This window comes from Pristiophorus japonicus, chromosome 6, assembly GCF_044704955.1.
Source record: "Pristiophorus japonicus isolate sPriJap1 chromosome 6, sPriJap1.hap1, whole genome shotgun sequence".
NCBI lineage: Eukaryota > Metazoa > Chordata > Chondrichthyes > Pristiophoridae > Pristiophorus > Pristiophorus japonicus.
Window position 1 is genome coordinate 18,612,632 of NC_091982.1, and position 15,264 is coordinate 18,627,895.

Here is a 15,264-nt window from a genome sequence, read left to right on the forward strand (position 1 = left end):
TTAAACTGACTAGCCTGTAGTTGCTGGATTTATCTTTGCACCTTTTTTTTTTTGACCATTTGCAATTCTCCGTCCCCTGGCACCAGCCCCCGTATCCAAGGAGAATTGGAAGATATGGCCTGTATCCCTACAGGATGTCCTCTCTCTCTCCAGCACTGTAACATTCTCCTTAACCAATTCTACCACCCCATCTCCTTTCCTTCCCTATCTTTCTTGCATGCCTTATATCCAGGAATATTTAAAACCCAGTCCTGCCCTTTTTTGAGCCAGGTCTCTGTTATTGCCATGACATATTTCCATGTGGTTATTTGCGTATGAAGCTCACCAACCTTATTTACCATGCTTTTGTGCGTTTATACACATGCACTGTAAACCCATCTTAGACCTTGTATTCTATTAGTCTGACCCTGCCTAATACCTCACTATTTCTTACTCTAGTATTATCTGTCTCTCCCAATCCTTTGTGCACTTTGTTTCTCCTTTCTAATGCTATATCCTGCTGCCTTTTCCCCTGGTTTCCACCTTCACTTCTAAATTGCCTGGAATGGTTCCAAGTAAAATAAGTTGTAGAGCTCTTTTTAAAGTACCTCAAATTCCTAGTGGTTAACTTCAAACTCTGAATTAATATTTAAATGTTCCTGGTCTTCAGTATTCTTGTCAATTTGATGTTGCTACTCAGGTTCTTAAAGGAGGTTCTGGATGGCATTGGATATGTAGATTAAAAATAAAAAAAATCCTGCACCATAATTGGATATTCTCATAATGTTGTGAGATTTTAGATTTGGTATGCTTTTTCAGTTTGTGACTGCATCAGTTGGAAGAGTTCACATAGTAAAAGAAATTCAATCACATTTAACATCTGGAATTTCTCCCCACACATGTTTAGTAAAAGTAATTTGTGCTTAATTTGGAAGTATTGCAAAGCTATTTTAAGGTAGTAAACAGGATTCAAATAAGAAACATTTTATATTTTTACTTGATGTTCATAAACCTTGGTTTTTGTCTTGACATTTTCGTCAGAGATTCCATTCCACCGTGTATTTTTTTTGCCAGTTTTGACTGTTGAGCACATTGCAGAAGCGACACTTTGCTACTGGAAAGGAAGGGAGTTCTCTTGTTTTTCGATACCCGTTGCAAGTAAGCTACAAAGAGGTATAGCCAAAGCGATATTTGTTAATTTGTGTGGGATTATATGCAACTCTGCAGTGAAGGAAAACCGATTGTTCTAACATTTTAGTGCACATTTCAAAAGGCCTTCTGTTTGAGAAAGCATGTCAAGCAGAAAGGCTTTGTTCTTGGTTGTGCTGTGGTACTTTTATACTTTTTATAATTTCCCTTTTTTTGCATTTCATTCCATTTTATCATTTGGTATATACTTGTATTTTTTCCCTTTTTGACAGCCCTTGGATGTCAACTGTGGTTCAGTGGCACTCTTGCCTCAGAGTCACAATGTTGTGGGTTCGAGTCCCACTTCAGAAACTTGACCATCAATTCTAGGCTGACACTCCAGTGCTGCACTGTCATATTGTCTTTTGGATGAGAGGATAAACCGATATCTGCCCTCTTGAGTGGACATAAAAGATCCCATGGCACTATTTTGAAGAAGAGCAGGGGAGTTTTCTCCAGTGTCCTGGCTAATATTTATCTCATTCAACACCACTAAAACAGATTATTTAGTTATCACGTTGATGATTGAGATCTCACTGTGTGTGCAAATTGGCTGCTCTGTTTCCTACATTATTACATTGAACTACTTTTGATGTGTAACCATTGCTTATGAAGCGCTTTGGGACATCCTCAGGTCGTGAAAGGCACTATATAAATGCGAGTCTTGGGGCTTTTTTAAGCTGAAACCTTTTTAATCAATTATTTTGCATTTCCTTCTACTTCCTTATTCCTTGTTTGTTTTTTTTTCCTTCTGATTTTCTACCTTGCTCTCCTGGTTCTTTCTGGGATAAGGTTCCATGAATACTGCCCAACAAAACCGATCATTCCAGCAAGTAATACAAAACAGGTCAGGCACTCAATTTTCCTTCAACTTCCTTTATGAACACATTTTTTCAGCCACAATCTAGGTATATATAAAAAAAATCTTACAATGGATATTACAGTAAATAGTTTTCAGCACAATTAAACTTGGCCATAAACCTATTTTATTTTTATGATCAATGTAAACTCTTCTACATCAGCTTGTACTGTTTTTGTGGCCTGAGGGCTAGAGTACCACTAGGTTCCTAGGTTCCACCTATTTGCAGCCTGTAATAACTGTAAAGCTACCATTTTTATGCCTAAAAGTATTCATTTTTGAAAAAGCTTCATCTTTGCTGCAATAAGTTGAATACATCTTTATTTCTTAAATCCCCACCGTGGCAAGAAATTTATTGTAAAATGGACTCAAAAAATGCCACATTTATTTTTGGGACATTCTGGGCTGTTACTCTAATATACATTGTTTGGAACTCGTGTGACTAAACTCTCATGTACAAACCCTTGTGTTTATTTTCAGTAACAACCAGGCTTTGACCATCCTCTAGTAATAACAATTAGTGTAAGCACTCTTGCTACAATGAATATGAATAAAACTGTATCCTACTAATACTGTGTATAATTAAAAGATTGATCATAATATATAATATAGCTAAAAAATGGAACCCATTAATAAACAGTGTTGGTCAGCAATATTATTAATACACCCAGACTGCATGTCAGTGTATGATCAATTTTACCATGGGCAATGCGAGCAAAGCTTTGGCTTCATGGTAGCATTTCCACCATAAGTCAGAAAGTACAGGGTTCGAACCCAGCTCCAGACAGTCCTAGCAAGTGGGACCAGGAGCTTCCGGCTCTGACTTCTTGGTTCATATTCAGCAGGATTGTGGGAGCCAATAAAACCTTCCTGCCATAACTGTTGGCTGATATAAAGATGTTACGGCCATGGATGGAGCATACAAGTTGTGTGGCCTGTGAGATTTCATCAGCCTGCAAATCCTTCCTCTACTTCACACTTTTCCAAGTGAAGAACAAATGAAAACTACAACCGAAACAATGCTGTCCTATTATTACATAATATGTTGCAAGTGCTTCATAATGCTGCTATTATATTAAAAAATATGTATATATATCCTCCAATATCATGGGGGTATGTGTCTCTGTGTACCTCCACAGGATGTGGCAACATTTTTGTATGAAATCGAGCACAGAATATTTTGATTAGCTCATTTCCTGCCAACTAATGGGGGGAAAAACACCACTGTCTCAAAAAAAGATTTTGTGGATATGTTGGATTCTTACCAGATCCATTATTTTTCAATACAAATAAAAACTTATAACCAACATTGAAAACATTTTTTTAAATTGCACTAAACGTATCAATTAATTCATAAACTTCAGTGTTTCAACTCCTTGCAATGTAACCTTTTTAACTTCTCACAGGCATTCACTTTCTCGAACATCAGCCTTCGGTTGGCTTCCATTTTCTTCTGCAAGTTGCATTAAACTGAGGTCCCATTTGCTCTCTGATGAGTGTAAAAGATTATTTGAAGAAGAGCAAGTGATGTAGCTAATATTTATCCCTCAAACAACACCACTGTTTAATTTCAGCGCTGTTTGTCGGAGCTTGTTTGAAAATTGGCTAGTGTGTTTCCCTATGTTACAAGTATATTTCAGTGACTAAAGTGGTTTGTCAAACTGAATTCTTGAATGGTACTATATAAATGGAAGTTCATTCTTTTGCTACAGCTTCCATTTTTTTTCTGGATAAGGTTGTTGGCCTCCATGCACGCATAGCTTGATTGCCTTTTACTGTCTGCAGTCTTGGTTCCATGTCTTTTGTGAGTTGCTCAAGTGCATCCTCTTGGGCTTCTGTATGCTGTTCTTACTGAAGCTGTGTTTTGTGATGGCTTTTATCTTGCACACTATTTTCCCACCCAGGACAGCAGTCAAAATAAATCCTCCTTTCTCCTGCTCATTGCATTCTCGGGCTCTGCCAACAGATCAACAATCGCCATTCCTCTCCGTACGGCCTGCCGAAATATCCGTTCACTTGGGAATCCAACACCCTGACATAACATAAGAAAAAAGAACAGGAGTAGGCCACCTGGTCCCTTGAGCTGCTCTGCCATTTAATGAGATCATGGCTGATCTGATCATGGTCTCAGCTCCACTTGCCTGCCTGCTCCCCATAATCCTTTATTAAATGGGCGGCCCCTTATTCTGAGACTATGTCCCTAGTTTTCATTTCCCCTATGAGTGGAAATATCCTTTCTGCATCCACCTTGTCGAGCCCCCTCATTATCTTGTTTTGATAAGATCACCCCTCGTTCTTCTGATGTGTATAGGCTCAACCTATCTTCATAAGTCAATCCCCTCATCACCGGAATCAACCTAGTGAACCTTCTCTGAACAGCCTCCAATGCAAGTATATCCTTAAATACGGAGACCAAAACTGTACGCAGTACTCTAGGTATGGCCTCACCAATAAATACCCTGTACAGTTGTAGCAGGAGGTGTCTGCTTTTGTACTCCATCCCTGTAAGGGGAAAATGGGAAGGCTTCTCCTCCCACAAGCGGGCCCCCTGATATAGAGGGTCGACGCTCGCCCCAACCCGTGTAACAGCCCCCGGAGTTAGCAGACGGAGACGAATGGCAAGGTATAACGATCTTTTATTACGAACGTCCGGGAACAACTCTCATCACAGCCTCCTGTGAGTGGAGATGCTCCCCGAACAGCATAATCATACAACTTTATACATTTCAAAAACCCCTCTGTTCCCTGATAAGACCTCCCTAGATCTCTAATTGGACTACCTTATCAGTCCTAGATCTCTAATTGGACTACCTTATCAGTGCTACTTCTCTAATTGGACTATCTTATTGGTGCTACTTTGGATTCAAAGGTCAAGACCCTCGTGACCACCTTAGGCCGTGACTAGAATGACTTCATTAGGTCAGAATTTGTTGATTCTTCTTGGTGCCTGTGAGTCCGCCTCGAACCTCTTTGCAAGGTCTTATCAATGTCTGCTTAGGTTGTCACATCGTATCCTGTCGGAATATTATTGAATTGATAACTTCTGGAGCCTTGGTACAAGGCCGAAGAGAGGCCTTTTACTTCCTTATGGGTCGGTGCAGGAACCAGCACTTTAACCCTTGTCCCGCTGGTACCCCTAATGCCAAATTTCTCTTACAGTCCCCCTTGCAATAAAGACCAACATTCCATTTGCCTTCCTGATTACTTGCTGTACCTGCATACCTATACTAACTTTGTTTCAATTGAAACAGACTGTTCCCAACATTGTTTTGCCCTATTTGACCCCGAGCTGAACAACCAAGGTGTAACCTCACCATCACAAAGATCCTCTGAGTCTGGCTCTTGTGAATTTCCTCCTTCCTTTGATCCACTGTTGGTGGATGTACTTTTAGCTGTCTAGACGTTGTGCTGTGGAATTCTCTCGAGTCCTTCCAGCTTTCCACTGTTGTCTCCTACTTTAAGACCCTCCCTAAAACCCACCTCTTTAACCAAGTCTCTCCTAATATCTCATTCTTTGATGTTCCTTTTTTTGGCTGAATTACACCTCCTGTGAAACAACTTGGCGTTTTTCTATGTTAAAGCCACTATATAAATGCAAGTTGTTGAAACCCACAGTAAGTTTTTAATACCAGCTATCACTTTTAACTATCAGTCAACAGCTGCCTCTTCAATCTCTTCACCTGATGACTTGTTTCTATTAGTTTATTTTGTGGGTAGTTCAAGCTAGTTTTCAATCATTAGAGAAGGCCCCTGGATATGTAAAAGCTGGTGATTATGGTTGCCAAGAATGGCTGCAGAAAACACTAAACTCCTCAATCCCAAAGTTTCTCTCAAAGACAAGTTGGTTTCAGGAACATTTCACTTTCATTGTTACATTAATGTGCATTAGCCATCACTGAGTACGCACTACTATGTTCCAGCAGACGTCTGTATCCAGTTCAGAGCTGTATAACACACGTATTAACATTTCCTCTGACTTGCTGTAAGTAATGCCATAATATATATATTTTTAATCACCAATGTATTAAGGATACTCACGTCTTTAATGGGAGTTATGCTTGCTGGTTACTGATGCCATTCACTTGAGGTATTAATTACTTTTAATACTTTATTATAATTATTTTATAAAGGGTTAATCTTAGACACCAACATTTACATGTAGTTTGTAGGAGCTAAGACAATAAGCTGTTTAATTCTTGTGTCCCTTTTTATAATGTAATGACACATCTTCCACTACTCTGTACTAAAATTGGAGCGAGTCATTTATAATCGTAAATATACGCAAGAATCTATAACCTGTTTCTCTCTATCTAATGACCATGCTTTGGCTGACTCAATTCTTTTCATTATATCCAAGAATGTGCCTCAGCCTAAATCTCAGAAAAACCATACTGCACAGCGTGAGATTTTTATATTTCCAATTGATCAGCCTCCCTGATTAAGTTTTACAATTTAGTAGTGAATTGTGACCGATTTGTGGGTAGATAATAAAACTGATAGGAAAACTATTATATCAAAATACTCTAACTCAACACAGTGAACAAAAATCCACTTTCCATGAAACTGGATTTTTTTTTTTTGTTGCAATTTAACATTTTTTGTTATTCCAGGCTTCTTAGAGTGGGAAACCAGGTGGCAGGTGCAAGAACCAAGGGGAGTAAAGAGCAAGCCAACACTGCACTCTGGTATCTGTTTATATTCAGGGAAAATGTTTCATAGCTGTGAAGATACATATACAAGATATGTTCCACATCATCAACTCTACCTCCCTCCTCAAAAAATATTCCACGAGAAATATTGCAATATTTATCTTTTGTATGACAAATTAATGAAATTTATATTTGTCTGCCCCAACCATATATTTCATCCAAGTGAAGTGGGCCAGTGGATGTCTTGTACTGAGAACTTGAACTCACTGGACTGGCAACAGAAGCTGTTCAATTCATTATGTTTCATTATTTTTTTTAAATACAAGAGCAACTTATATTAAAAGTGATGATGGGGCAGGCTCATGGCACCATGCTGATGTCTCCTAGTTGCCTGTTTACAGGATGCCAATCTGCAGGAAAGTTGAGTCAAGGTACAGCCCAGTCAAATAATCATCAGAAGCGGTGACTATCTGCAGTGAAATGACAGTCCACTGGATTGTGATGTATTTTATTATTTTCAAAAAGCAAAAAGTTCTGACTCATTCCTCAGAAATGGATTGCAGGGCCTCCGACATTTAAATTAACACCAGATGGGCAATAGAGAACCATGATTTACAAATAGGATCTTTTCACTAAGAGCAAGAAAATATATTTTTTAATGCCAGGTGATGTTCAGTTTGAATGAATGGCCAACAAAAAGGTTATTCTTTCCATTCTTTTATGGAATTATACTTTTCAAATATATCGTAAAACTTAATGCGCATTCAAACATGCCTACTTGTACTAAATTTTACATAGCACTTTTTGGCACTAAAAAAATATATATTTTAAATAAATGTTATTTTGTCCTCTTTGATCAATCTTTGCAACACAGGTATGCCTGATCAAGAAATCATGCAGCTAACATGTTCTGTGAGTGCTGATATTGATAGCTTGATGAATTTAGGTGTGCAAAATTAGGATTTCTGATACTGGGGTATGATGCACATTTATTTTTGAACGTTGTGCTCATTAAGGTGAGTGGTATTGTTGGGGAATGGAGCACTTTGTATTTTAGGCACCCATGTCAACATTAAACATTCCCAGGTCAGGTATTTGAAGTTGGCTATATATAGTCAAGTTTCTAATCTGCTTCAGTCGCAGAAGTGTGCACTTCTATTGTGATAAGACGGCCCCTGGCATTTGAGTGAGATTGCTAGATTAAGACAATTTTAGTTGTGGGCCCAGGTCCACTAAGAAATAGATGAGACTGCTTAAAATCTTAATTCTTACTGCCAATAGACAGCGGAGACTTTGATCTCATCATTCTGAGCTAAATTTGAAGTTGGTCAGAGAGATGAAAGGCTTACCTACATCCAGTTTCTCCTCCTCTTTCTCCCCTGTGGAAGTAGCTTTATAAAGTTTGGCCGTTTTCTCAAGCCTTCACATACAAATGTTTCCATGATGGTTTCTATTGGAAGACAGAATCTCACATGAACTGAAACTGAAACCTATACCTTTATTCTTTACCAATTTACAGAAGCAGGAAGATGGGCAAGATATTACTATCATATGGTATATAAACTGAGTTAATTCTTTTTAGAAAGGCAGAATTGGTCATTCTTGCAGCTGCTCTCTCCAAATTCTTCAGTATTGAGAAATGCATATTTGCCATCCGTGATTTATTGCCCCCTCAACATAAAGGCTCAGCAGATAGAAGACTGAGAAAGTCATTGACAGTGGCAGTCTCCTTGAAGATTACTTTTTTTAGCAAACAGAATCAGACCAGACTTGCATCACAGTAAATAATGAGCTAATTATCTCTGTGATCGTATCTTCTCAGCTGGAATGGTTTTCAACACCTGCTAGGTGTCACTGAGACAAATTCATAGTATCCTCCACATGGTATTTTCTAACATTAAACAGTGCATTGTATTTTGGGCAACCCACTGGTGATGTGAAACGGCTCCCAAAATAATATAGCACTATGAATAAGTTGATATGGGCTTATGTCCTGCAGCCAGTCATGTGTACTAGCCACCTAGCCTAACCTTGCCACATAAAAGAAATTTAATGGCTATCCAAGATGCAGTTGGTATTTTTATTACAGATTTACGTTTCTTAAAATCATATAAGAGAAATAGCTTTTTATTACCCATCTGTCCTCCACTTGTGATATCCTCTTGACTGCATTTCTTGCTATGAGGCATTGTGGCTGTGAACACTTGTCATACCACTCTAGCATAACTTACTGAGCATGATTGTTGCTGCCCTTTAGTTGCATTTGTTTTATCTCTGCTTGAACTCGATAATATATTTGTTCTCTTCACACCCCCCACACACACACACACACACACATTTAATGAGCAATTAGGACAAGTGGTTACTGTTACAGTTTTAAGGTTTTTGAAACAATCTTTCTCTGGTGGTTTTATTGGTTCCAGTGGGTAGATCTTAACCCCTAAAATCCAGAAACACCACATTTTTAGGTCATCTGCCCTCAACAGTGGTGAATGCACAGAAGATAATCAGTTGATTTGTTTACTGGACTAACTATACTTTTGTCCAATGTAACTCCAAACACTTTGGGATAGCAGATAACAAAAACAGACCAAGTTTTACAAACGACAGCAACATATGAATAAGAAAGACAGATTGTATTTTTGGGCAACCCATTGCCAATCTGAAATAGTCCCAAAAATACAGCAGTTGTTAAAATTCTATCAATGCTTATTTCCTCAATACCCTTAGCTAAAACTGCTGAATGGAAGCAAAGTACTGCTTTTAACATGTTAATTCTTTTGAAGTCAGATTCTATGACCAACTTAACTATTGCACTTAATTTTACAATTTATAATGTTACATACAATATGCTCATAAAATGCACCAAACAAGTATGGACCTGAACAAGATTCACAACACAATTAGCAAGAAAATCCATTTGTGTCTGAAGATCATTGAAGAGTCAAGCACTATTGATCTAATCCCATTAATCCATTAATGAATGTAGAATTATGACTGGTGAAATTGTATTGATTTTTTTCAGAACAGTACTGAAGGTTAGGTTTTACATTTTACACTGCCATTCCTAAAAGTAATTGTCATTCATATGAACACTGAATCACCAATTGGCAAATTTATTTTGTTCATATGTAAAGGGATTGATACAATTATACATTGATGCAAAATTGTTTATGATGAAATCAGGATTATTTTTGTTGTAAAACAATTCACTGCCTATTATCTAGCAATATAACAAATCTTTAAGAATGATAGAGATTTCAGATTGGAATGAAGCCTTTTGGCCCATTTGCCCTCCATGATCTACTTTCATCCTATTTCCAAGTTCTTTTCCCATATCCTTTAATGAAAGAAAAACATTTAAATTATCTTCTACTAAATATTTCTAAGGAGGTGCCCGTAACTTGTTTTAGAGAAGGTCCACTATTTGTAAATTAACTCCGTTAATCACTTGAGTTAGTATTGAACCCAATTCAGACATTTGTTTAATAAAATATTTTCTCTTACAAGAAATCTTAGTATGAAAATGATGGCTATTAATTGTGCTACATAATGGAAGTAAGGGATATTGCTTGAATCAATTGCTACACTTTTAAGTATAGGGTAAGGAATTCAGTAGTTTGAAGTTCTTTTTCTAATTTGGTGTATTTATAGTCTTCCCCAAAATGTTGCTGTTCGCAATGCTCCAGCTAAGAAAGTGGATTGGCTGAAATAGCAACTGCCATGTTTTTCTTACTAGTTTTCCTTTTTTCTCCTGAACTTATGAACGTTATAGTGAAGTCCTTCAGGGACCAGGAACCTTCAAGTATCTTGCCCAATTGGCCATTTCTCATCTGAGCCTGGACAGTGAGTGTTGGCAAGGTATTTGATAGCTGAGCCTTTATTCTGACCCACTTTCAGTGGGCCCATGGGATAGCAATTGGGATTGGGAACGTTGCTTGATTTCCTTCCCTTCTTTAGCCCAGGGCTGCTGAGAGCAATTTTAATAGCCGAGTTGTCCACACTTACCAAAATAGAGTCTAGGACCGCCTGGTCTATATGGTTTAGTGAACTTAAATTTAAGGAGCACATGTAAAATGAATATAATTGTTTTTAAGATGAATTGATTTAGTTAGGCTCCTCTGGTTGCATAGTACATATATCTAATGAATAGCAGAGGCACTCAGCAAGAAGATCCCAGATTTGATACCTGATTTGTACTGAGTTCGTTGTCAGTAGGGGTGTCACAATTGGATTCTACCCTGAGAGGAAAATTGCCCAATGTCTTGCTCCTAATTGTTATCCAGTGTCTCCTGATAGCACATGTGGATGTTGGTGACGATGGAATTGGAAAACATTATCATGAAGACCCAAGGAATGCAATTGGGAAGGTAAACTTGCATTATCTGGAATCCTACCTGGTTTAACATTTCAGTGTCTAGTTACAGGTTTTGTGATGCCTAGCTCACGATAAACTAATTCCAATTTACATTTATTTATGTAACTGCAAGACAATATCTACGAGAAGCAGGTAGAATCCATATTGGATAGGTTTTGCCAAAACATACATCCAACCATCTTATGGGCACAAATTTAATAGATATAAGATTTTATACTATTCTGGGCATTTTATTTCCTTCAAAGAGAATTGCTTATGTTCATTAGGATAAGGCAGTTCAGCCCCTTTAGGAACAAACTGGCTTACAATAACTGAATGCTAAATTCTATTTTTATTGCATGGGACTTTGGATTTTTAACCAGTATTTTAAGGATCACATTCTACAATTCTGTCTGCTGTTCCATGAAAATATTGTTGATAATATTCAAGGGCTGTTAATTGCTAGGATTTGGGGCTTTTTAACTTGCAATTCATAGGTTGGTTCATAGGCAAACTCAGTGCTCCTTATGGTCTGAAACTTAACCTGGTTTGTGTATAGTATGAACTATATAATGTGCTAACACTGGAGCCCCACTGTTACTTCCCAGAACGACATCACTTCCCGCCACCCCCCCACCCCGGCCCATGCTTATATTTTGACACCCTCAATGTTTCCTCTAAGCTGTGCAGCTCTCCCGGTCACGTGCAGCAATGGTAAATTTCGCACATGTGTGAAGCTGTGAATGCACTGCGTAGCTCCTTAAAGGTACCGTGCACACCAAAAATAAATTAAGGGAACATTGCCTTCCCCCATGCCAGAACCATGTATCATCTTCTCAGTGTCCCCAAAGTGACCATTCCTTCTAGTTCTCCCACAGATTACAATCTCTCTTGCATTTCAGATCTTTGTAATTGCCCAGTGCTCTTGCATCCCATTACCTCTGCTCCGAAAGCCCAAGTAATCAGCCTAAAGCACCAGCCCCGATAATATATTGCATATTATATTGCATTATTCTCCGACGCACTGAGGAATATTTAGTGATAGAAAATCTGCAATTTCTGTCATGCTTTTCTGCCACCCTTCCTTGATTGGCTCAAAGTAAGACAGTACATCAGTTGAAGTTGTATGGAATGGATGAATCTGAAGTAAAGTGGGTAACAATTAAGGTCTCATGAGAACAACCAATCCTGAATGACCAGTCAGGAACACTCAACTAAAAGGTGATCCATTGAAATTGCTCAACAATATATTGATTTTTTTCCCTCTAAGCTTGGCATGTATTGTTTAAAAATCAGTGCCGATCTTTTGATTCCTCAATGCACCAATACTACAGTGGGGATCTGTTCTGCATCATTGTCAATTATTATGGTTGTTGGATTTTCTTTCTTCTGACTGTTAGAAAAATAATTAAGAAAAATAATTAAATAAATCCATAATGAAGTTGTGGCATCATGCATCACATTTTTGGTCGTGATTTCTTCCTTTATGACTCATTTAAGGGATACCTGTGTTGAACCGGTGTTTCTAATTGCTAAGACTCAATATTCAAGGTGGAAGTACTTTAGCTGTCACAATTATGTATTTTGCTGTTACTGGCAAAACCTTATTGCTCAGTGATTTAACTTTGGTCAATTCTGCCACCAGGGTTATAATGGAGCGCAGAATTATGTAATGTGGAACCATACTTCCAAGTGCCTTGATAGATCTGCAGCTCTGCAGTAAAGTATGGTGACAAGAAGTGATGATAAACAACATGGCATAGGAAAGGGTTCGTTATGGAAGAACACAACCAAAGACATCAGGGTTATGAGGAACATGACCAACAGCAGCAAAATGAGATGACCCGGCTGATTTGTGAAATCTGAGAACCACATTTCCCCACTGCATTAACAGTCCTGTCAATATTCCTTGCCTATCCTTGAGAATTTACTGTCCAGAATCTTCAGCAATTCCATCCAAACGCCTAGCTCCCCTTCAACAGATTTAATCCCAGCCATTTTCAAAAGTATTGGGATGCCAAACCTGGATGCATCGATTTTGAAACATTTATTTTTTCATTAGCATTCCCAAATTTTATACCTCATCGCTACCATGTTTCTTGATATCATTGTGATCTTTTTTACATGTTTAAACTGGTGGTCCTATTAAGTGCTACCCGAGATTCTGCAGTTTGTCTGTAAGAGCCCCTGTCGTCGTCAGGCATGAAATCATGAGAAGGAGCTGCATTCTGCATTCCCTGTGCTGATGCCTGGGCAACCACCCCCTGCTGTTTTTGTACCATGAGTGGATGCATCTGAGGCAGCTGGCTGGACAACCTGCTTTATCTGCTGTTGAGAGGCAGCAGGCTCACCTACCTGTAAGGACTTTGGTACACTTATGCAAGGCCACTGGTAGGTGGGAATACTAGACCAAATAGTACCAATTAGATAAGTGTGTAGTCCTGTGGAGCTGCCACATGTTCCAGGGTGCTCTGCAATGCTGTGAAGCCTTCCCTTCTCGGCCTCACATGCTGGCTTTAGAGTCCATCAGTTGGCCAGACAGCTACTTCACATGGGCAAAGACTATCTCCACATAGGTGCGATGCTCTCCACACACCCTTTTAAAAGTAGTCCAACTCATTGAGCAATGATAAGTTTTGTTATGGCACACATTTGTAAATGCAAAAATTCTGTAACAGCATTTTATTTGTCATACTTTTCTGCCACATTGTTTTTGTTATACTTGATTGGCTGAAAGCAAAAGCAGCTAATCAGAATTGAATAGGTAGGAAACATGGAAATCTAAGCAAGGAAAGGGACGAGAAAACAAGTAATCCCGGATGACCAATCAATCTGCCACTTTTTTCCTCAAACTGAAATTTGTAATATTCAAAATAAAGATTAACCAAAATAAAAGCATGTTGAAAAAAAATTAGGTTGTTCAGCTTGCTTCGTGAAAATGGCATCTCACTGGCTCACCATTGAAATACATTGGCGTGTAATTGCTGTCTTTGCATGGTAGATATGAACTAAAGGCACCACAAAGTTAACTTTTGCCCATTCCAGTCGAAGTACCCTTTTAATAATGTGATCAGTGTTAATTACTGCTATGTGGCCTCTCTGGCACTGAAAATGAACATAGGTATGGAATCTCATTCCTTCAGGTTTTAATTGTTGGAGATTTAAAACGAAAAGTAAAATTTTAATCTATTCCTTTGTCTTTCTCCCTCTTAATCCAATCTTTCTTTTCCCTCATTATTTCTCTCTCTACCTGATTTGACCTTTAATTTGCACTTCCTTTTCAGTCCTTGTGCTGTTAAATTCACAATCCTCCAATCTGGTTAAGGAGATGCACCGTTGCTTGCTCTGTTCTCACGGGTTTCAGATGCCCGGTTTCCCTTGCTGCGTTGCTATCGGCTCGTATTTTCAGCAACTTGCCAAGCAAAAAAATTTAAATGCCTATACGTGCAAGTCTAACAATAAATGCCATTAGATGCTCTGCTGCACCAACATTTGGCCCAGTCGATATGTTTTTGCATTTAGCAATATTTGAATGCCATGTATAGTATTTGTAAACTACTAGATTAAGCTATTGCAAAATGTCTAACTTTTGTGTTGGTGTTGGCCTTGGTTCAGTGTTAGCACTCTTGGCTCTGGATTAGAAGGTCATGGGTTCAAGCCCCACTCCAAGACTTGAACACCAAATCTAGCCTGACATTTCAGTGTGGTATTAAGCGAGTGTTCCATCGTCGGAGGTTCTTTTGGTGAGATGTTAAACCAACGTCTACTCTCAGGTTAAAGATCCCATGGCACAATTCGAGGAAAAGCAAAGGAGCTCTCCCAATATCCTGACCAATATTTATTCTTCAACCAAAATCACCTAAACAGATTCTGTTCATTTATCTCCGTGTTGGTGGAACCTTGACATTGAAAATCAAAAATCAAAAAAATCAAAAGTGTGACGTCACAGGAAAGCAGGTAAGTGATTGGTTGGTGAGTATTTCTCTTTTTTCTAAACTTGGGCATTGGTTTAAATTAAGAGTCATGATTAAAAATTAAACATAGATAATTGATATTTCAAAATTTGAAAACCTAATTAGTTAAATAAAATACAATAGAATTGGCAGGGCAGACGATGTGTTGCAGCTATAGGATGTGGGAGCTGGTGTCCACGGTGACCACATTTGCAGTTAGCGGCTCAAGGAACTTTGGCTCAGAGTTGATGAGCTGGAGTCTGAGCTTCAGACGCTACG

At 38.4% G+C, this 15,264-nt stretch overlaps 1 protein-coding gene across 3 annotated transcripts in view; it reads left to right on the top strand.

Annotated features, from left to right (window-relative positions):
* The window catches only part of LOC139265576 (non-POU domain-containing octamer-binding protein-like), a 115,486-nt gene that overhangs the window by 54,551 nt on the left and 45,671 nt on the right, over window positions 1-15,264 (top strand). The window contains exons 11-12 of one of the 3 annotated variants that reach the window (XM_070882669.1): window positions 10,962-11,045; window positions 12,678-13,951. The exons of 1 other annotated variant lie outside the window; for it this stretch is intronic. In XM_070882669.1, the coding sequence (XP_070738770.1) occupies window positions 10,962-11,045; window positions 12,678-12,755 (162 nt within the window). In that variant the 3' untranslated portion in view covers window positions 12,756-13,951. Of the gene's footprint in view, window positions 1-10,961; window positions 11,046-12,677; window positions 13,952-15,264 lie in introns of those variants that run through there. One more of the 3 variants, XM_070882671.1, reaches the window with a different exon arrangement.